Genomic DNA, 23150 nt, shown 5'->3' on the forward strand with positions numbered 1-23150 from the left:
CGAAAACGTCAAAGACGCTTTCCTGTGTTCATCCATCCTTTTCGCAACACCATTTACCTCATCCTCGCCATTCAATTCACTCACGTTTACTGTCGGCTTCGCCTTCAGGCACTGTGTGTACAATCGTAAAGATAGTACATGAAAAGCAAAATATCATGGCAAATATTATGGCATTTAAATGTGTCACGTGCACCTTGTAAACACTTTTGATAGAACCTGTGCTGATTTGAATCTGTGTAAAGTACTTCGTAGAAATGGTTTCGAAGGTAGGCAGCTGGGTGTTTGCTTTAAGTGCCATACGTCTTCACATGGAGGGGTTCACTTCTTTCATTGTTAGTTGCCATTTTTTACGCGAGGATTACCTTTCGTATAGCTCGATGGGTGCGTGCAAAGTATGCCAGACATGAAATTGTTGACATTCTCATGTGTGACATTCCTGTAGACAGTTTTCGCACAGAGCCCACATAATGTAGGCTTGAGAAATCTCACTGAAGGATTGACTATTCCTTCACCTGTTCTGCAGCTTTACATTTGTCGTGAGTCTGAAGAAGCAAGTAATGCGGTGAAACTAAATTTGCAGTGGGCAGAATTAAGTTGCCCACCAAAGGGTATGCGGCGAACAAAAACAACCTTGTTAGCCACCTCCACTGGCATTTGAACTAATGGGGGCCCCCATGACAGTGTGAAGTCGAGAGCCAGACACTACAGAGTTATTCCACAGCAACCTGCTGTAGTTGCTTAGTGGCTATGGTGTTGGGCTGCTGAGCACGAGGTCGCGGGATCGAATCCTGGCCACGGCGGCCGCATTTCAGTAGGGTAAAATTCGGAAACAGCTGTGTACTTAGATTTAGGTGAACGTTAAAGAACTCCTGGTGATTGATTGAATTTATTCTGTCGTCCCCCACTGTGGCGTGCCTCATAATCAAATTGTGATTTTGGCATGTAAAACTCTACCCTATCATAGCACACATACTTGGCAACTTGTGCAGGGTTCTTGTGGGCCAGGTAGGCTCATTGAATGTAGTGGTGTCGTTGCCCATATTGAACGCCGGCCACACCAAATGATGGTGTGCAGAATGGAAGACAAGGTGTGCATTGCAAAATACAGTAGGCTCCTGTTCAAACAAAGCATGCGTTGCAAAATATAGTAGACGCCTTTTCATTCGACCTCAGTTGCATTTTTTTTTCCCGCATATTTCGAAGGCACTGGGAAGTCCCAGCAAGGAAGCATGCATTACAATAGAGGAAATACTATTTGTCTGAATGTGAAAGCATGCCTTTTTGGTTAATGTAAACGCTATCAGAGCTCCCTATGTACGCAGCAGTTACTAAGGTTTCTAAGACACAATAAATTCAGCAGACAGCATGTCGCCGCTTCTCTAGGCGTGAAACTGTTTTTGTCTATCTTTTCATGGCCAGTGCTTCACCTTCCCATGCCACCATCCATTACCACTTGTTTCACATTGTTTCGCACCCCCATAGTCAGCAGTCTGCTTATCTGTTCAGCATGGCGTTGCATGGAAATTACACAGCATTTTCTATCGAACTCGAGAAATAGAAACATGAGTAAGGAATGCACCGTGAAGAAAGGCACACTTGTGCCTCTTAATGCCAAACAAATGAGCTAATTAATTTGCCACCATTGTTAATTAAACCTTTTGGATGGGTCGATTAAATCTCGTTGTCCTGTGAAGGGAGAATTAACAGGATTTGACTGTAATGGTTCTTGAGGAGATGGCGGTGTCCGCTACAAGAACCTGCTGCTGTAACAAAGAGGAAAGGAGTGCAGAGCCTAAGGAATCGCTGTCGTATGCTAATATTTTAGCTTTCAGTGCACGTTAAAGAGACACTAAAGAGAAAAAGAAAGTGATTTCACCTGTCAGTAAATTACCCTTCCACAATAGCAACACTGCCAGTCTTGCTGCGAGAAGAGGCTTGGCAAGTCAGACACGGCATGGCTACCCACCTTTCCTTTTTGCACAGGGAAGATGGGTAGCAGTAAAACACGTTGTGGGGCTAGTTGGTGCATAGCTTTCAATAGAAGAAGCGCCAAAAGTGACGGCAGACAAGAAGAAATACAGACAGAACAAGGCGCCTTGTCCTGTCTGTATTTCTTCTTGTGTGCCGTCACTTTTGGTGCTTATTCTATTGAAAGATGGGTAGCGACGCCACCTTGAGGTTCCTGCACCAAATCACCATTACACCACAGATTTCAGAGGCCTTTGCTATAGCCTATAGTTGCTTATTGTCAAAATGGACTACACTATGGAGAATAGGAGCCAAACATTGGACATTGGAAGTTTTCAGAAACTCTTACAGGACCAATGTGGCCCAAGTATGACAAAGTATGTTTATACCTGCGACGTCGCACTGATGCTGAAGTTTTGAGGAGGGGTTGAAAAAAATAAGAAACATTGGCATTCATTTTCTCCTGTAGTAATAACTGACTTACTGCAGAATTACAAAACTAGAGTTCATTAGCCCAATCTGATTTACCGTTTCTTTTTAGTCTCCCTTTAAAGTAAGCTACTAAACAAAAGCACCTCGCAGAGATCTCGGCTATGCCTTTTCTCTGTAAACGGAACCTACCAACCCTATCCCTCCCAATTTTATTATCTCCATAGCTTAGTGCTGTTCTAGTCTGCACTATGTTCTATGAACTGCACTATGTGACTATTTCAATATCCTTTAGTACTTTTTTTTGTATGACCTGTGGTTATCTGTTCTATACATTGCAAGAACCCACAGTACTACTCTCAGTCATCCGATACATATTTGTCTATAAGCACCAGTCCATCTGTTCTGTGCATTGCATGACCTGGATAGCTCCAAATCTGAGTGTAAAACAGTGTTGGCATGCATAATGTGTGCATAATGGCATTTATAAGCAAGTTCAGTGGTCGCTGTATGCAGTCTATCCAGGCGTAGAGCTTTCGGAAGAGCATTGGGTTCACATAACTTGTTCACTGACAGCGTTTTGTGATAACCACTGTTCTGCCAACAGGAACGCTCTTTTAATAGCAACTAATAATAGGTATACAACTATACAATAGGTATGAGGTGCTCCGGGGTATGTGGAAAGTTGTAATGGTTCCAGGACTTGCATTTGGAAATGTGGTTGTTTGCTTGAAATCAGGAGTACAATTGGGACTCGATGGCAACCAAAGGTCAGTGGGATGCCTCGCATTGGGCGTTCACGGGAAGACTACAAATCAAGCTGTTCAGGGTGATATGGGCTGGACAAGTTTTGAAGTGAGGGAAGCTCACAGTAAAATTGATTATGAATGACGGAGGAATATGGAAGAAAGTAAATGGGCTGAGAGAGTGTTGAGGTATTTGTACAGGAAAAACATCGATTCACAGTGGAGGGAAAGAACTACAAAGCTTACCAGCAAGTAGCAGTCTGTAGGGTGAGCAACACAGCAACAAAGAACATCAAGCAGAGAAAGTCTGAGAGGCTGAAATAATCTCATGGCTGGCAGCTATGGAAAAGAAGCCCGTCATGAGCAACTACCTACGAGGAAAAACCGAAATCGGGAAAGAAACAGTTTATCGAGATCAGGATGCCTTAGAACACGCCCGTATAAAGCAAGATATAAGAAGGAAGAAGCATGTGCTTGCTGCGGTAAAGCTAGGGAAAGGATTGATCATGTTTTATTAGAATGCAAAGATATCTGCCCAGCGGTCCATTTAGGCACCACTGGCCTCCTTGAAGCCCTTGGGTTCAGCGAGAGAAGGTGGAAAGTAAACACGTCCACTATAGAGATTAGTAAGAGGCGATTGGAAGATTGGGGGAAGTAGGGAAACAACAAAAAAAGGAGACGTACAAAAACAAAGTTTGCAATAGCGGGTCAGAAAATTTGGTTATGGAAATTCATTGTCGTTTCCTGTTTTTCCTTTTGTTTTTAACTGAGGTAGGACATTAGGCAGTATAATAGCAAGAGCTTGGTGCTGCAACCCACCGCCCCGTTCCAAAGGGGACGCTCGTAACATCCATCCATCCGTTCTATGTCTAATATTCAGTTGTTCATCTTGGAGGACAGCGGTCATTATTTAAAAGGTATTACTGCTTTCACCTGTATATAGCATAACTGCTGTATGCCATGTTGAAGCTAGCTGGACTCGGCAGAGCATGTTCCTGTGCCCACATGTCTAATCCGGAAACACCATAGTACACATATTTCTGGATAATTTCCTACAAGGGCTAAAATACTGATACATGCCAGCTCTTTAAGCTTAAATATATGTCGACTGTGGTGAAACAAGAGATCTCTCTGTAGCCAACATTCAGAAGAGGGGACTCGTCAGGGCAGTTGTTACCCCGACAAGTCCCCTCATTGTGATGGCTCCACAGACTCTTGTTTGGCCATAGTTATTTAATTAAAGTACTCCACTTTCAGTGGACCTATATCAACAGTGTGCGACGCAAAACATGCTCTTAAGAGAACTGATACTCTTTTGTCTGACGTGCTTAAAAGTCAGCCCAACCTACTAAAATCCTTTTCTCACATTTTTGTCTGTCAAGTACGATGTTTTAGGCAGTACTGGGGCATCATGATTTGTGTATCGTGATGTCCCATGCATTCACTTTTGCCACCGTGCTTGGCATGTATAAAATTAAAAAGGAAATCATTTCGATGTGTAAAGGGCAGTACAAAAAGTACGTCTACGAGTTTGCAAGAAAACTGTGCAACTTTAAAATTATCATAGAGGAATGGCGAATGTTTCAGCTTTGAACATATTCCATGATCTTCACCTTTCATTTCCAGATGCTATTTTTGAACTATTACATTGCACCATTAATGCAAGGAAGATTAACCAGTTTTGATTCGAAAGAAATATGCACATCACTAAGCAAGTTTCTAGTTATCAGTACTCTGTTATGCTCATTAAGCTCTTCCCGGCATCCTCTGTTTAGCTGGTGTCCCACTTACGCCTTTTGTGGTCTGTACCCAAGGTCTGTAACTTTCCAGTTTTATGCATAATGTCAGCACTTGCGCTGCAAATGAATGACTTGAAAGTAAATATTTCAGCAAAATCACTGGTTGAAAAACCTAAAATAATGACACACCAGCCGAGTCGGTGTATTAGATTTAATTCGCCGTTTTCGAGTCCTTCCGACATTTTTATCAAGAGTGATTCCGGAAAACTACAACAGCGTTCTAAAGATACGTATTGCAGTGCTGGCGGTGAACCCCCCCACCTCCTCAGGAGGCGAAAACCTATTCGGTTGGTGTTTGTTTCATTTAGCGCCAGTGTCAAACGGGCACTTTCGAACACGATCACGTCTTGTAGGGATCATATTCACGATCACGTTTGGCTCCTTTGCGCAAGCTGCAGAAGGGAACCAATCGCCATCCAGAAGTTAAATCTCAGTCTGACCCGTTCACGATCGAAAGTGCCGCCTGTGAATGGGGTATAACTTCATTATTCAGACGACACTGTGCCTCCATAGCGGAAATCCAGAGATGGACGGCGGAAAAGGTTCAGCGAGTGGAAGCAGACGCCAAAGTCACATTAGTATAACTACGCCACCTCACGGCCGAACACTTTGGTGAACAATTCCTTGTCCACGATGCCGCCGTGTTTTAGAGACACAAAGAACGGGTCGTTGGGCGCGCTGTACCGGTGCAGCTGGATGTACCACGACGACCGTATTTGACCTGTATCAGACAGGTGGGCGATGTCCGAGACGTCGTAGACGTGGTCCTGCCGCCGGCCCCAGAAGTTCATGCGGGCGACGCGCAGTTTCGTGCAGTCCTTGTTCACGTACATCATGCCGACGACCCGCTCGGAGAGGTAGCCCGTCAGGAACAGCACGATGGTGGCCGACATCGTGACCGACAAGAGCATCGCGTTGGCGTACGACGGCATCCAGTGCAGGTACTCCGAGAAAAGCAGCGGCGGAGCGACGACTAAGGTGGCCACGCACTGGTAGATCTTGAATCGACACAGCAGTTGGATTAACCTGATGTGCGGGTAGCGGAAGATGGTGGTCCATTCCCCGTCTTCGAAGGCCTGCGTCGCCGCCTTCGGCGGCGACGTTTCGTTTTGCAAGAACCTCCGAGACGTAACGATGCACGCGACGGGGTTTGTGCGAAGCAGCGACGACGGCGTAGGGGACGAAAGTAGGCACGAGGACCGCACCGCACCGGCGACCGTGGGAGCGGAGCTGAGCGATCGCTGCAGAGAGCGCAACGTGCGAGGCAAGAAAGCAAGTCTGCTCGCCATGGCGTTTATTTTTTTGTGTGTCTCGGTTCACGTCAGTCGGGTCGCGGGTCGCACAAGAAGGAACAACGACGGTCGATTCAAAGCACCGCAACACTTACGGTACGTAATACGCAGACCGGTACACCGCCGTAGATACACCTGTCCGCATTGCGTGCTCGATCGCCGGCTCGGTGCACTTCGGCGTGAAAATAGCCGCGGCGATGCTCCGCGTTACTTGCACGGTAGATTATGATGATGATGATAATAGCTGTGGCTCGCTCCAAAAATGCAGTGGTCCAAAAGAAGCGCACAGGCTCATATTTCAAGACAAATTTTTAAACTACAAAAATAACGAACATAAATGCGTATACAACTAATTTAAAGCCCCTTACGATTACGCTTCAGTAGCGCCATCTGGATGTCCCTGCGCGGCGTATTCAAACGATGTTCAATCGTGTTTGAACTAGTAATTGGCATAGTCTTGTTCCACGAACGTTTTCAGTTTCTACTGGGCCTTCTTGCCTTCGATGAAGGGCTCCGGTCATCTCGCGGTTGCAGCACAGATGCCGCATACATACACGGACGTCACAGCCGGGCCTTCTGGGATACGCGGCCGCCATCACCATGACCTGACTGACCTGACGCCGGCTTCATTCGGTGTTGTTTACATCGCGCGCCCTGCAGTCATGACGGTATGCTCACTTACCGGCTGCAGCAAGGCTGTGCACAGGAGACGAGCACAAAGCCAGGAACAGGCCTGCATTGCTTGCCCCAAAGTTATAACTTGACAATGCGAGCGCCCAAGAATGCCCTCCGAGAAGCGTCGGGGGGCCTGGCTCGCTCGCAGTAACTGCTAGGAAGGAAATCAAGAGCGCACTCGATTTTTTCAAGTGCATGTGCGCAATCGCCACCTTGTTTCGGGTAAGCCCCCAGCAGTGTTCAATAAATACTGCACAAGTTAAAGAGCTCTTTCGATTGCTGTTCGCAGTTGCCACAGTGCGGCGATGTTTAGAGTGGCGTCTTCCTTTGAACCATGATGAAGTTAATAGCCAGTGATCAATAACTGCTCCTTGCAGCTGTGCTTTCGTCGTTTTAGCTGTGGTTCGGTAATTGCGTGCAGCTAGTGTAGCACAAGTGTTTACGCGCCGTCGGTCGCGCTGCCGGCGTCGACTTTCCAGTGAGGTCAGCCGGGTTGCACCCTTTTATTGGGGGCTTCTCGCAGCCGCTGAGAGTGGTCGATCCGCAAATAAATGGACCGCTCAGAAAAACACAAGTTCAACCAAGATTATGTTTCTGCACTTTGTCAAATGGATGCACTCGCTATGTAAACGAAGATTAGTTCCGATTAGATAAATTATTGGGAGTATATTTGTTCTGGACACAGAGAGCGAGAAATAAAGCTCCTTATGAAACGCAGATCATTCTGCGGGCGTGTTCTGGGCCCAGTATTGCATTCGCTAATGCCCCATCAGAGCACTTAACTTTTTTATGAGAAAGCCACTGAAATGTAAACGTCACCTAAAACGCGGAAATGAGTACCACGCTTGCGTTTGCATTCGTTCGAAGTCGCAGCGGACTGTAATTAAATGCAGGTAAGCCTTTGGCAACACAGCTGGGAGTAAGGTGCGAATTAGATGCCACCGTAAAGAGAAGCGAATAAACCAGGCCCTACCAACAATGTTTACAAACACAGCATTGTGCAAATACAGGCGTATGAGAAGAGCGTTGTTAATGCGTCAGCGTTAGGAGCGGGAAAAGGTGCATGTGTGGGACGCCGGTCAACGGTGTACGCGCGCGCGCGCTGCTGGTGCTACTAACGGTGGTTTGTTGCGGACCCACAGTCCCACTAGAGTCATCATATTTAAGTGATGGCTCTGGTCTTATTTGAGGAAGTGGGCAAGGGGAAGGGAGCTCACTATTTGGCCCACTACGAAAGCTGCGCTCCATAGTGAGCTAAGTGTTCTATTTGAATTTAGTCTGTGGTTGGAGCCAGTCCCCAAACGACGTCACCTCCTTAGACCGGTACATTTCCCGGAATATCTTAAGTCCTTCGCGTTTCCACACGAGGTGATGAACATTTGGAATTACCCCCCAATGACATGCGCGGAGGAGTTTGCTATCGGAAGCGACTGCGGGAGGTCGGGGTCATCGTATATTGCCGTCTGTCATGATGTATTACCGTCTGTCATCGTATATTGCCGTCTGTATTGATGTCGTCTGTCATGGTGTAACCTGCTCTTGTCAATTTTATGAGGACTTGTGCCCCTCAGAATAGCTCTCTCGGAACAGGGTCGTCTAGATTAGCGATCGCAGGCATGGGGGTCTCCTCTGCGGCATTGCTGGAACCGGCGCCGTTCCTCTTCAGGACCTCGTTGCAGAGCGTGCGAGGGCGGGCTCATTGGGATGGGGAGTGGTGATTGAGTCGTGTCTTGGGGGCCTCGCCAGCTCGCCGGCCCGCTCGTAGGTTTCAGGCGTTTCCACCATGACTTAGCATATCCACTTAATAGTCGTCTCGCGTGACCTGTCCCTTTTATAACGTGGCCGCGTGGAATCTTGATGCACAACGCGGGCCTAATGTTCGGGACAGTGCCCTCACTGTACCCTGCTTGGCATTTTGGTCGTGCTGCGCGTTGTAGATGTATCGTGTTTGCCTCGACGTTATCCTCGTATGTGCTTGTGCGTGGCATGTATAAAAGTGCGTCCGTGTTCCGTATGCGTCGGCGGTGAAGTGTTTTGTTGTACCTCTGTTTCGTCGGGTGCATGTAGGCCCGCCACTAATCCAGGACATCTGGCGTGGGTGTGAACCCTAACCGAGCCTCGAGTATCGGCACTTGACCGAGACAAGCAATGTCATACGGTAATGGGTCTGGATCGACAGGCACGAGCTGTTAAGGATTGTGTTCGCGTTTGATGGTATACCGTATAGGCTCGTGTAAGGGCTGCGCTTCCACCCCCCTCCCCCCCAAATTTCGACGAAGTGCGGCCCTCACATGGGACCGCACCTTTTGGTCAGAGTGGTGCCGGCGCAGTCCTTGACTTGCGCACACCCCGGATGTGCCACTGCATCAGAGGTCAACGCGCACCTATCGCCATCTAGTGGGGGCCCGCGGAAGTACGCAGCGCGCGAAAATTCGCCGATGAGCGCGCACGGCATCGGGGCACCAAACGCGATTGCTTCTGCAGTTGCTTCCGGAAATATTTTTTTTTTCTTCCAAATTTTGGGCTTCCAAGTTGGGGGTGCGGCCGTTACACGGTGCGGTCCTTACACGGGTCTATGTGGTAGTTACTGTATTTCTGTGTAGCTACCGCAAGAAAAGCTCGTCTTGCTCACAGATATCGATATAGGGCAGGGTTCGTCTAAATCTCGCAGGCGACGGTGGTCTTGAAGAGAAGCTCGCGCGCAGCGTAATAACCCAATTTGTTCGCGCGGAGATGCCCCCTCATGACCAACGGGCGCTGTCTTGCGCTCTCGCTGCTAGCTTAACCTGCAGTGATCTGGGGAACGAGCCTGCAGACGCTTTACACGAAGACAAAGAGACACAACTGGTGCACCAGGACAGAGGCGTTTCTTTATACGCAGAGAGTTTGCTCTTTATTTGGTATGCAGTCATCATATAAATAGTCATAAATAGTGGAAGGCACTCGAGGTGCACCGCGTTGGACCGCGCCGGTCAAACCCCGGCCGTGCCGTTGGTCGCCTGGACCACGGCAGGCGCCGGCTGGGCGGAGAAGGGTGTCTGCTGGGGCCTTTGCCCGAGGCTTTCTTGGAAGCGGTCCGAGTGGAAGCCGTCGTGGTCGAACTCCTCGCCGAACCCGGGCTCCTCGACCTGGATGCCCTGGTCGTCGGGCCTGGAGAAAGCGTCGACCTCCTGGTACGGGATCGGGACGACCGACCCGATCGCCGCGATGGCATCGTTCGGAGACCGGCAGATGCCTCCACGACAGGTGCCTTCGTAGAGGCGCTGCCGCGGGAAACGACGGAAACGAACAGAGTTTAGCGGTGGTAGCAGTTAGTAGTAGTAGTATGCAAAGAAAAACCTCACAAAGATAGTTGGTATGGGCTTTTAACTGGTTTCAATTTGCCCTCTGTTTTAGGCCTATGTTGTAGAACATTGCATGAAACACCGCAGGTTGCTTAAGTACCGGTGTACGCAATGCCAAACTCTTTTGGTATACATGCGTGCGCCTTGCGAGTAATCTTTGATCAATCCAAAACTCATTGTGGCGTTCGCTTAAATGGACACTAAATAAAAACTCTCGGTCAGTTTAGATTGATAGATTATCCTCGAAGAACTCTACTTTCGGTGATTTCACGGTAATGTGTTGATTATTATAAGATAAAAGTGACGGTCAAAGTTTCGGTTTTTAATTTCGCGCTCAGATCCCGGGGGGCCGGTATACGTCGATGTGACGTCACAGATTGCAGATTTTTTTTCGCATTTCGACCGTTCTGGTTCAGTAAATGTTCTCGAAACTTCCTAAGTTCAGTCTTTCGCTCATTTAGCTAGAATACACGATGTAGTCCATTTTTACCGATAAACATTTCATCATGGGCCCGAGCTGACGGCGTCAAAATCCATGACGTCACTGCGACCTGGTGCGGGAATTTCAAGGCGGCGTCGCCAAGGGGTCTTTCATTTTTGCGTCTTTTCTGGCATACGAGAAGCGTCTTCTCGTGGGAAGAATGTGTCTTTATGGCATTGCGGAGGGGTAATTTAATAGCACAGCATAAATAATTTTTTTTTACTTTAGTGTCCCTTTAGGGTTTGATGAATAAACCTCCTTAACGGCCACAAGGTTTTCTCTGTTAGAAGCGCGTGATTTACGACGCATGCGCAGAGCAGGTGCGGGCAAAAGCGCTGCTGAACCCGACAAAGGCATGGAGGCTCGTCCCCGCAACCTCCCATATCGCGTGGCACGTGGCCTCGGAAAACTCGCTGATCTCGGAGGCTACGCGTTGCGCAACTTCTTTTCTACATACGTAGAGGGCGCTCGGATGCTGCCCACAGCGTACGGTGTCATTATTGGGCCTCTTAGACGAGGACGCATTTCTTGTGCAATCCGGTACTTCTGCAACCTCGCTAACTCAAACAAGCTTCACGTCATTTGGAGAGAGAGAGAGAAAGAGAAAAGTGATAAAGGAAATGCAAGGGGATTATTATAACCATGCTGAGCCCGGCTGACTACTCCGCACTGGGAAAGGGGAACTGATGGACGAGAAGCAATGGAAACCTCCAACGTCGGGTTGAATCTGCGCGTCTCTTTTTCTTTCTTTTTTTTCCTTTTTTAACATCGCCGTGACGCAGACGGTGTGCGACCATACTCACGTTCTGACACCTCTCGCCATCATCCCTGTTGACGCGCAGGGATTCAGCCGTGTTGGGATTGTAGCACCGGAGTCGGCAGGCGGAGATCACCTGCGAAGAGGCGGTGATTTGCGACGAGCCCGACCTGTAGCAACACTGCCGATGAGCCTGGAACTCCAAAAACACTTCGATTCGTAGCATTTTTCCAAGTGGCATTTTTCATGCATTTTTCATGCCAAACGCGGCTGCATTACTTGGCTGTTACGACCAGAAGTCAGATAGATCGTGAGAATCAGTTGAAAGTTTCGACCGGAAGAAATCAAAGCATACGTGTCTTCTACGGAGATTCCAAGCCGGAAATGAAGAATTTGCGGGAACTAAGCACCTGCAACTAAGTTTAAGGGGCTTTACCGGCAACGGAAGTGTGGTACAGTGGCCTGGACCACTGTACCACCCTTCTAGGCCACTGTAACCATGGTGCCGTCTGTCACTGTAACGGCGAAACGAAGCTCGAGCCGTGTTTCTCCAACAACCTGTGGTTTCGGCCTAATAACTATAGACGGGGCCACCGTAGCGTTACTAATAACTCTACAATTTTATCTTTTTTTTCTACTTCTTGTATTCTTGACGGAAAAGACAAGTAGTGCAACCACACTACGCGGCACGAGCGCTTTAATTCTTTCGTTGTTCCCTTTTCTGTTGTCCGTCGTTAGGGTTGGATGGATGGATGGATGAATGGATGGATGTTATGAGCGTCCTCTTTGGAACGGGGTGGTGGGCTGCGCCACTAAGCTCTTGCTGTTATACTGCCTAATATCGTACTTAGGTTAAAAAAAATTATAAAAGAAAACACTATGAACTCTCACAACCAAATTTTCTGACCCCCGTATTGCGAGCTTTGCTTTTGTATACGTCTCCGTTTTTTTGTCGTTTCCCTACTTTTCTTCCATCAATTCTCCAATCGCCTATTGGTTTATGGCACATATAGCGCGCCATCTACCGCCATAACACCTGCGTTTCGCTTACCGGTGCCTACCGGTATCCTTTTCTTTTGAACGATAATGTCAAACTCACCCCAGCCTCGACGCGGGCGTTGAACAGCTGCCGGTACCTGCGGCGGCTCTGGTTGAAGATGGTGGTGCACGTCTGCATGTCCTTACTGGTTCCGGCTTGCATACACTCCCTGTTGACGCACACCTGTGGCAGCAAGACGCGGCGTTGAAACGCAACGTGAGAATTAACATCACGCTGGGAGGCGGGACTCGACGTTTCCCAGCCTGAAGAACGAGTATAACAGCGCAAGGCGCAGAACACACGAAGGAGACGGACGAAGCGCTAATGTCCTGCAGACTTGCGCTGTTGCTCGTTATTGATGTAACATGTACCCACCGGCCCAAATTCGCACTTCATTTCCCTGTTCCGCACACATTTCACAGCTTAGCTATGCCACAGACAAGACAATACAAGACAAGACAAGACAAGACAGACAGACAGACAGACAGACAGACAGACAGACAGACAGACAGACAGACAGACAGTGACAGACAGACAGTGAGAGACAGACAGACAGACAGACAGTGAGAGACAGACAGACAGACAGACAGACAGACAGACAGACAGACAGTGACAGACAGACAGACAGACAGACAGTGACAGACAGACAGACAGACAGACAGACAGACAGACAGACAGACAGACAGACAGATAGACAGACAGACAGACAGACAGACAGATAGATAGATAGATAGATAGATAGATAGATAGATAGATAGATAGATAGATAGATAGATAGATAGATAGATAGATAGATAGATAGATAGATACTAACCATTCCACTGCCGCACGGCGTCTGCGCGGTGAACGACTGTCTCCAAGGGATCCCGTAGCCATTGCGGCAAAGCGCCACGCAGCGGTTGTTCTGCAGTACAAACAAAATAAATCAATAAACGAAATTTATTGATAAATTATTTATATACACAGGGAGAGGGGTAGGTCGGTCGGTGCGACGGTGTATACCGTCGTCGGTGAACGGCTCACCGCTCACCGTTAGGGGACGCTACAAACTTCGTGCAAAGCGAGCAAGGCGCGTGTTCTTCCGCGCGGTGGCATCCTCACCGTATAGGCGAATCCACGCACGTTCGGGTCGTTCTTTCCGCGCGGGCTGGTCCGGCACAGTAGCGTGGCGGCTTTGGACAACGTCTGGCGCTCAGTCAGCTCGTCCTCGCCATCGTCGCTGGGAGTTTCCTCCGGCGCAGGGACCGGAGCCGCAGCCGGAGCCGCAACCGGTGCCACAGCCGGAACCGCAGCCGGGACCACAGCCGGAACCGCAGCCGGGGCCACAGCCGGAGCCGCAGCCGGTGCGACAGCCGGGGCTACAGCCGGGGCCACAGCCGGTGCCACAGCCGGAACCGCAGCCGGGGCCACAGCCGAAGCCGCCGTTGAAGGTGTCTCGGGCACACCAGCGGACGTGGACGGTGATTCCGGAGGGCTAGCCGCTGGGTCGCCATGCAATTCAGAGGCAGTGTAAGGTTGAATAGCTGCAGGCTACAGTCGTGTGCGTATTTCAGAATTGATCAGACACACTTAACTGGGCGCTAAAGAAAAGAGACGTAAGGCGAGACAAATGAGCACGCAGGACACGATGCAGGATTCAGTTGAAGTATATAGGCATAGCGTCCTGTTCTGTGCGCTTTACGTTCCCGTCTAACGTGCTGTATTAGCGCTTGAGTTGAACGTGTGTCACAATTCTGCAGTTGAGAGGCGGTAAGATGAACAGGTGGGCTAGCTGGGGCGTGCTGGTTGAGGTTAAGTACTTATTTGTTTGTTTGTTTGTTTATTTATTTACTTATATACTTATTTTAAATGTATCGATTTATTAATTCCTTCATTTCAAGTACCGTCGATCGCCGAATCATTATACAGGAGCGCTAGCATACAGGCTAATATATGTAAACAAGGTTCTAAACTAATAATTACGGCAAAGTACAATAGCGTAACTACAGACGTTACGTCATCACATACGCATATACCGGGTGTTACAGCGAACACTTTCAAACATTTCTAAATATTGCCTTTGGCAGATAGCACTATTCTAGTCCATGAGCTTGTCTACTCGAAGACGCGCACGTTCCTGGCATTAAAAAAATTTTAATGCGTAATCGACCAGCTTAAAAATCTGACTAATGAAATTGTGAAGTAATTACCTTATGGCGCATGTATTGCAATTTATTTGTGAGTTCGCAAGGCCACTTGCGAACTCACTTGGAACGAATTCTCAAGACATGGCACCAGTTTCGAGATATTAATTCTCGAACTTTGCGGTGAAATGCATCGCGGTTCCAGTTACTCTTGGGCTTCAATGCATGCAACGACGTTTTGTTAAGAAAGTAAGTGGAACGACGCCACTGATCTTCTTCGTTCGTTTTTCTTTCTTTTTTTCTTTTTGGAAGGAGGCGGATGGACTGTACTCATACATCTAGGTCAGTGAATATTAAGCACCGTTCTGAATGCGAACATTATGAGGAGGAGGAGGAATAAACTTTGTTTGTGCATAGCAGATTTGAGACCTAGGCCCCTCTACCTATAGGATGACGGCCTCAAGCCCTTGGGCCCTGGCGGCATCTTCGGCCTGCTGCATCATATTTTTTTCGACGCGGGTCTCCTTGTCAGAGTAGCTTTGTTCCTTTATAAGGTTAGGTTGCACTTTCTACATATTTTCTATAGACTTCATGTAGGCTGCTCTGTCTTCTACAGACTTCTCCTTTCCGACTAAAGAAAATATATAAAACGCCTTCATGCAAGTCGTAAGCAGGTATGTCTCACTTGATCTATGGCGATTCACAGACTATTTTTGGAAAATCCATAAGGAATAGAAGACAAAGAGCACAAGTTCATAAGTATGCATACGTTGTCCGTAGACATTCAACAAGCTTTAGAGTGAGTGGAAGAACGAATAAAACCTTTACTTTAAGGAAGGGGATGTCTCTCAGCAGCTGTTTGGGATAAGGCACCACACGTTGGAGTAAAAAAAAGTACAGTATATCGTATCTTGATATCGACTGCTCGAGAAAAACTTCGCGAGTGTTCTTATATCATCGTGCCAACTAGTTACAATTTTGCTTGCAAAAAAATAAATTTATAACTATTGGTATCTTGTATTAGAGAAAAGTATTGGTTAAAAGTTATACGCAGACACACGTGCTTCGGGCACGCCACGGTTCTCACAATTTCTGCAGAAATATTTTTACAAAAGTTGAACAACTAACTTAATTGAGCCTCATTGAACGTTGTGCGAGATCATGTGACGAAAGCTGAACATAGGTTGCGGTTTATTACAGACAAGTTTTTATCGCGCATAGCTTTTCGTGCGTTCTATAGTTCGAATGTGCCATTTTCGTCTACCAAAGCCCTAGGAGCTTAGCTCATTTTATGTTGATAATGTACACCGACATCTTGATGTACTACTTCTGTTCGTTAGTGACATTGATTGAGCTTCATAATGTACCGATGTTTGCTAGAAAAATGCCATAGGTTGTTCACACTGCTCGTTCAGCAAGCCCGTTTCATTGGAATGAAATGTCTGTTAGCATCACCAAATTATTGCCTTTCTTGCTCAAAATGTGATATTTTCATTCCCAAACTGGAGTTGCTTTAGGTCCATAACATGCCCTTCATACGCTGCGCTGTCAGCGGTTTTTTGTTTGTCGCTTTTGTAATCGATGGGAGTCACTGCCCTGCTTGCCGACCAGCTATATTGCTGGTCGCCATCTAATTACAAGAACGTCAATAACAAGCCTCTGCGCGATGGCGCAAGTAGAGCTGTGGAGTTTCACCTTGTCCTTAAACGTATCACCGTTTACGCATGTAACGTAGGGATAAAAGAAAATTTGCTTTTGGTGCAATTGCGAGCTACAAGAACGTGCACAAAATAGCCGCCTTGTGCACAAATGTCTCCCGGAAGCAGCACCATCCGCGCTTTGGTTCGCGACAGTCAAACTTGCACCCAACGAGATCATCCAAATAGCTGATGTGTGAAAGTTACTAGACGTAAGGCAACCCCGTTCTTGCCCTCTTCAGACTTCGTAACAAAGCATTACGCAAGAGAAACTTCGATCCCGATCGACACTGTAGCGGCATCAGAATTTGCGTGAGAGACGCCGCGCGTATTGGCGTATGCGCAGCACAGTGCGGAGGCTACGAGCAAGTGTCATGGCGGCGACGCAACTAAATAAAAAAAATTCTAGAACAAATTTGGGGAACGCTTAAGCTTCGCCTTTGAAGAGTTGAACGCGGCAGCGTTCAAAGATCCCTTCCTGCTTTTCATGGTTCCCGGCAGCTGCAGCTTATGTAACCGTAACGTTTACCGGGGAACGCTGGCTGCGAACGCTATGCACGAAGGCAAGCTTTCTGGTAGCAACGCGGCCTCTTGCGTGGGTCAGTCTCCTGTTATTGTCTCGCGCTTTTAATATTTTAATCTGAGCAGAGCTAACATAAAGGATATGCGCTGTCGGTGTTTTCTTTTGTTACATTTTTTTGTGGGCTGCCGTTCACAAAATTCCAAGGAATAATTTTTGAAAGAATGAAAGGCAAGGTATGAGCAACGCTGGTGGTAGAGGAGTGGTTGGGTATCTGTGGTTCGGAGTTGGGTTCGAAATTCCCAAAGATACCGTATTGGGCGTTGTTCAAGCAAGGTGAAGCCGAGTTTCTTCGCCGCTGGTCTACGCGGTACATAACCGTCTCCCGAGGCAAAGTCTTTCTACAGCCAGAATAATGCCCAACTCGGTTGCCCGAGTTCAGACTGTGTCTGTATGTGCCCCGAGTACCTTTCATGAATTCGTGGCCGACAATAATGGTTTTGCGTGGATGCGGTAATGAGTTTTGTTGTTGTTGTTGCGTGTGGCAAGGCCAGTGTCAAGCAGACACCATTTTATTATTTCATTTGTTGATCTGTTTTGTTTACATCAAGTGTGGTGTATTACATGTGATGTACCTCATATTGTACTTTTCGTTCCTACCACAGTTGTAAGCGTGCCTAGGGGTGAATAAATTTCCTTGTCAGCTAGCTTTCTTTCTTGTAATTGTCGCTCGAAACGCTATCCATATACGGCTGTCATATCAGCTGACTGCATGCCTCGAACGCTTCAGGTGCCTCGCGAGATTGGCGAAGTCAAGCAGCATTGAGTCGATGGCCCATTTCAAATGACACCCTCCGCGGTGGCGCAGTGCTCGCTATGGCGTTCTAACGATGAGCAAGACGTCACGGGTTCGGTTACTGCGGGCCTCGGCAACCGCATTTCTATGGCAACGACGTGCAAAAAAAAGAAGAGAAAAAAAAGGAACGTTCGTGTGCTTGTATTTAAGCGCGCTTTGTACAGAACCTGCGGGTAGTTATTCTCTATACGACGCCTCTCTCACATAGCTCCAGTGCTATAGGCACGTTAATCGCCGTGAATCCAATCTTGTGTCACGGTTTCATTAGTTCCCGTGTCCGCATCGAGCTGACAGTCACGGTTTCTGCGGCAGGGTGATGTCCTCCACTCCCAACCACCTCTCACCTCTAACGAGAACAGCAATTAGCTCATCTAATCAGGTCTTGTTGTGAAACTCAATAAGAGGTACAAAATGAAGGTTGTACAGGTCTACGCCCCTACATCCAGTCACGATGACCATGAAATCGAGAGCTTCTATGAACACGTGGAACCGGCGATGGGTAAAGTGAAAACAAAATACACTATACTGATGGGCGACCTCAATGCCAAGGTAGGCAAGAAGCAGGCTGGAGACAAGACAGTGGGGGAATATGGCATAGGCACTAGGAATGGCAGGGGAGAGTTATTAGTATAGTTTGCGGAACAGAATAATATGCGGATAATGAATACCTTTTTCCGCAAGCGGTGGTATAAAATTTTGTAAACAGGGATGAAGTACCTCAGACAGGCTGGCCAACGTTTCGATAGGTGGACCTATCTTCGTCAAAGGCGGCCTCGTCATCCTCGGCGTGTTAGTTTTAAATGGTTAGTGCAGTGACGTCACGTGCGGGTGTTGTCGCTGGCGGCTGGTTTTAAAGAGAGAGATTACAAGAGGGAACAGGCGCTGTCGTCCGACGTCTGTGAGCCTCATTCTCAAGACGAGGGGACAAGAGCGTGAGAGTGGGCACGCGGGGAGGAAAGAAAAGAAATAGAAGCAGAAAAAAAGGGGAAAAAAGGAAAAAAAAGGAGGGGGGAGCCAGGGCCGTACCAAGATACAACAAAGGGAGGGGGGTGAAAGAAAAAGAAAGAGAAAAATGAAATCTTTAAGAAATACGGGGGCTTGGGAGCGTGTTGGGGATGCGAAAGGTTAGGAGGTATTCAGGGGGAGTCATTGGCGGCATGTTTTTGAGGCATTAGAATGGCCGGTCAAGCAATAGGTCGAGTAATTTTGAAATAGTTAAGGTGGCGACGAGGAGTCTGCGGTGCAATGTGTGGGGTGACTGAAAGGCAGCGGCATGGTCTTTCAAGGGGCACTGCCCCACGCGCTTAACGTAGGTGTCGTTACGGCGGCATCCAGAAGGCGATACTCTGGGTTGAGGCGCCGAAAAAGGCATATTGACTTCGGAATGTGTTGTCGCGGGGGTTTCAAAAAAAAAAGGACTAAAAAAGGGGGGCAGGGGGAAGGGGGGGGCGAAATCGGTATAGCAAACAGGAGGGTGACGCGTGCAGAAGCGGGCGGGGGCAAGTGTACATGGAAGAAGGGGATCGTACAGTTGGTATAGACGTAAAATCCTGAAAGAGTACATTAAATTGAGTAGTAGGCAGGAAAAATTTTTCTTGTTTTCTTTTTTTTTTCCGAAATGGAAGAGTAGGTGAGGTTAAGAATTAAAGTTGGCTGGTGGCCTAATGTGTTTTGTGTATTGGTTGATGATATGAGAGTTTCAGATTTAAGTTACAGCTTTTAAAGATTCTAAGTTGCCGCGTGCCAAATTAATTCCTGTCGGGTGTAGGCAATTAAACTTGTGTATGAGGTATGATTCCGTGTACTTCCTTTCGCGAGGGGAACGGAAATTTGTTTGTAGTATATAGAGCCTTGCTTTGTCAAACACATGTCCATGTTCATTAAAGTGGCTGGCTACTGCTTTGGGTAAATTGTGTTTTGTGTCCGCGCGGTGACCATTGAGTCTTGTATTGATTTGTTGTCCGGTCTCACCTATGTATTGTTTGCTACAAGCGGCGCATTCTAGACAGTAGACTACATTGCTTGATGTGCAGGTAAAAGCCGAAGTTACTTTGTGTGTGTAATCCGACGCTGTACTTTTTACTGTAGTAGTGGATTGAATGTGTTTGCATGTAGAGCACCTGGGGCGACCACAGGGATTGGTTCCCAACTTCTTCTTTTTCTGTAGTTTGGCGTGCACAAGAACATCTTTAAAATTAGTGTTGCGTCTGTAGGCCACTCTGGGAGGGTCGGGAAAAATCTTCTTAAGTTTCTGGTTGCTGGTGAGAATCGGGTAGTATTTACTTAGGATGTTATTCACGTTTGGGAGTGCGTTTGAGAATTTAGTAGTAAGAAGAGGCGTTGTTGTTCTTGTGATCCTCGGGCGGGGCTTGAGGACCTCGGCTCGATCAAGTTTGGTTGCAGCGATGTAAGCTGTTTGAAGGTCACTGTTTGGGTGGTTTCTGTTTGATAGCGTTTCTTTAAGGTGATCGAGTCTATCTATGTAGTCTTGGTTTTCAACGCAAATGCGACGTAGTCGTGTGGCTTGGCCTTTAAAGATGCCTTGTTTGCAATGTCTGGGATGGTGGCTGGTATATTCTAGGTACTGTTGTTTGTCGAAAGGTTTCCTATACAGCGTTGTCTTTAGTTCACCATTGTCAATGTATATTGTTGTGTCCAGAAAGTTTATGCGCTCAGTTGAGGATTCTGATGTGAATTTTATTGTTGGGTGAACAGAATTTAGAAAGGCTACATATTTATCTAGACTGTCTTGGCCATGTCCCCAGATTATGAGTATGTCGTCTATGTATCGTAGGTATGTGTGGGGCTTGGTAGTGCAGCGCGATAGGAAATCTGTTTCTAGAATCCCCATAAATATGTTCGCGTAGGTTGGTGCAAAAGGCGTACCCATGCTTGTACCATGTATCTGTAGGTAGTAACTCTCTTCAAATTCGAAATAGTTATGTGTGAGAACTAATTCAAGGAGAGACAGGTAAACTTCAGTAGAGTGTTGTGCACTGTGTTTAGACAGCGTTTGTTTTATCGAAGATAAACCATCAGGGATTGAAAGTGGACGTGGAGGAGCCCGAATGGCGAGACTAGAAATGAAATAGACTTCATACTCTGCGCTAACCCTGGCATCATACAAGATGTGGACGTGCTCGGCAAGGTGCGCTGCAGTGACCACAGGATGGTAAGAACTCGAATTAGCCTAGACCTGAGGAGGGAACGGAAGAAACTGGTACATAAGAAGCCGATCAATGAGTTAGCGGTAAGAGGGAAAATAGAGGAATTTCAGATCAAGCTACAGAACAGGCATTCGGCTTTAACTCAGGAAGAGGACCTTAGTGTTGAAGCAATGAAGGACAATCTTGTGGGCATCATTAAGGAGTGTGCAATAGAAGTCGGTGGTAATCAAACGCATCATATACGTTATACTCACAGGGCTGGACGGAGGATTCCTGGGCCGCAGCGGCGGCCGCCAGGAACAGCAGCAAGGACGCGCAACGCATGTCCTTCTTCGGGCGGAGTCCTCGACGACACTCCCTCCTTCGTATCGTCCCTATAATCAACGCGACGGGGAGTATATGTATCCCACGATGCGACCGATCGTGTCCCCGGTTCCTGACAAGATGCGGCTGGGCGCTTCTCCGGACGTGTGTGTGTGTGTGGCTTGGCGGGCGTCGCGAGACTCCGCGCGACATGTGACAACCTGCAGGACGACCTGCCGCAGCCCTTCTCCTCCCCCCTCTCTCTTTCTCTATCAAATATTTTTTAGTCATTGACCCCGGCCATAACCGAACGGATGGAGCAGCGGCGAGAGAACGTCTGCCACCGACCGGTGCGTGATCTCGCGCCGTATCGGTCACGATCGGTCCAAGTTACAGCAACGACGTCGACGAGCAAGAAAGCGTTCTTGTCGGTCCGGTGTCTCTCCCGGAGTATGTAACAGGCGCGCGCACAACCGGACTACGTTTGAGGAAGAGACAGACGTACGTGCGGGTTATGGCCACTCACCGATTCGCGCGCTCCCTCAGGACGCTGACCCCCCTCTTCGCCGTATCGAAGGGGCCACGCCGTGATAGAAACTGAAAACAAAAACAAGAAAGATCCTAGTGGGGCTTGCGAGGACGAAAACAACAGCAACAACAAAAGAGGACAAGATGAAGAAATAACTGCCTCGCCGTGCCTTCTGCGGATGGCATGGCAGTTTGTCTTTCGTAAGTCCGGAAGTCTTCTGCCGTGCGAACGGATGTCGGTTGCATCACGTGGGTTTTTATTTTTATCGCAGCTGCAGCGTTCGTGTACACTCAAGCGTTCAGCACGTACGTCTCTTTTATGGATAGGCAGTCCTTGTGTGGTTTTGATTTTATTTGCTGCGTGTGTATCTTTAAAGCGAGTGGAAGATTCCCTCGTCTAGGTGTTCTTTTTTTCATATATTATATATACTACGTGGCGAGCGTATACTTTACTTAAGAAAAATAAAAAAGGGTTTATCTGCTGGTTACTGTCTGGTTTCTTATAGTGCTGAGATCTTGCACGAACCTCGCATTTTGCGTTTTATAGTTGGTATATATATATAGTGAGACATTTGGCGCCGCATTCTCCAGTGGAACCATTCCGGTTCGTCTGCAGAAAATTAATTGCTGTCGTCTGCGAAGTCGGCGCAACAAAGGGCGAGATGAGTAGATTGCATGGCGCCAGCGTCTGTTTGTGGATACATATTCTGTTCGTGGAGGGCTGCCTTGAAGTATATTCTCGTGCTATACACCGCACTGTTAAAAGACGTTTACACCCTTTGGGTCGTATAATTTGTCTCACAACGATGATCGTCGTCTGTCCTGCTCGCATTTCCTTTCTTTAACTCTGCGAGCCCGGTACTTCCAAGTAACGAACGGTTTGCGCGCTACCAGCGTGACACAGCATTCTCGACAGGAAAGCAGCGAGCGCTGAGTTTTCAAGAAAGCAAACGCAAGCGAAGTAAGCCCCCAAAGGGTGTAAACCTTTTAAGGGTGTGTAAACAAATTTACACTCTTAAGCGTGTTTTCTGTCTATGACACACATCCCTTACGTCTTTACCGGTTTAAGGGTGCGAGGTATAGGCGTATTTACACGCTTAAGGAACCGTAGGGGGGGTATAAACCGGTTTACAATGTACCTTTGGGTACATTACGATGCGCATTGCCCCCGTGCAATGCTTTAAATATTAACTCGTGAGCTATTGCGCATAATATTCAGCCCACAGTTAAGGTAGCATGCATGGGAGAAATTTATAAAAGTGATTTGAGCCTACTCTGTTCGGTCGGCTTTCATGAAAATTCGCGCCAGTTTGATATATATTTATAGGCCGTTCCAAAACAAATTCTCGGCAATTTGCTACGAGTGTAGCCGGCTCCTTGTCTCAATCTATGTACATACGAGTCGTCAAACACATCCTCGCCAAGA

At 47.6% G+C, this 23150-nt stretch overlaps 2 protein-coding genes and 1 long non-coding RNA gene across 3 annotated transcripts; 1 reads left to right on the forward strand and 2 right to left on the reverse strand.

Moving 5' to 3' along the window:
• Positions 1–4787: 4787 nt before the first annotated feature.
• Positions 4788–7048, reverse strand: LOC135912875 (transmembrane protein 186). Its single transcript, XM_065445449.1, has one exon. The coding sequence runs from the start codon at positions 6229–6231 to the stop codon at positions 5527–5529; it is 705 nt and encodes a 234-aa protein (XP_065301521.1). The 5' UTR covers positions 6232–7048; the 3' UTR covers positions 4788–5526.
• A 2729-nt stretch (positions 7049–9777) lies between these two features.
• On the reverse strand, positions 9778–21487 carry LOC135912876 (uncharacterized). Its single transcript, XM_070523788.1, has 6 exons — positions 21148–21487; positions 13632–14011; positions 13345–13434; positions 12591–12713; positions 11538–11627; positions 9778–10172 (listed from the first exon to the last, which is right to left on the reverse strand). Exons 1-6 carry the CDS (start codon positions 21485–21487, stop codon positions 9882–9884), a joined length of 1314 nt encoding a protein of 437 aa, XP_070379889.1. The 3' UTR covers positions 9778–9881.
• LOC139048880 (uncharacterized) lies at positions 13941–22210 on the forward strand. The gene is made up of 2 exons (XR_011508023.1): positions 13941–14039; positions 21150–22210. It is a non-coding gene; the product is annotated as an uncharacterized lncRNA (long non-coding RNA).
• The last annotated feature ends 940 nt before the right edge of the window (positions 22211–23150 follow it).

Source organism: Dermacentor albipictus, chromosome 8 (assembly GCF_038994185.2).
Source record: "Dermacentor albipictus isolate Rhodes 1998 colony chromosome 8, USDA_Dalb.pri_finalv2, whole genome shotgun sequence".
NCBI lineage: Eukaryota > Metazoa > Arthropoda > Arachnida > Ixodida > Ixodidae > Dermacentor > Dermacentor albipictus.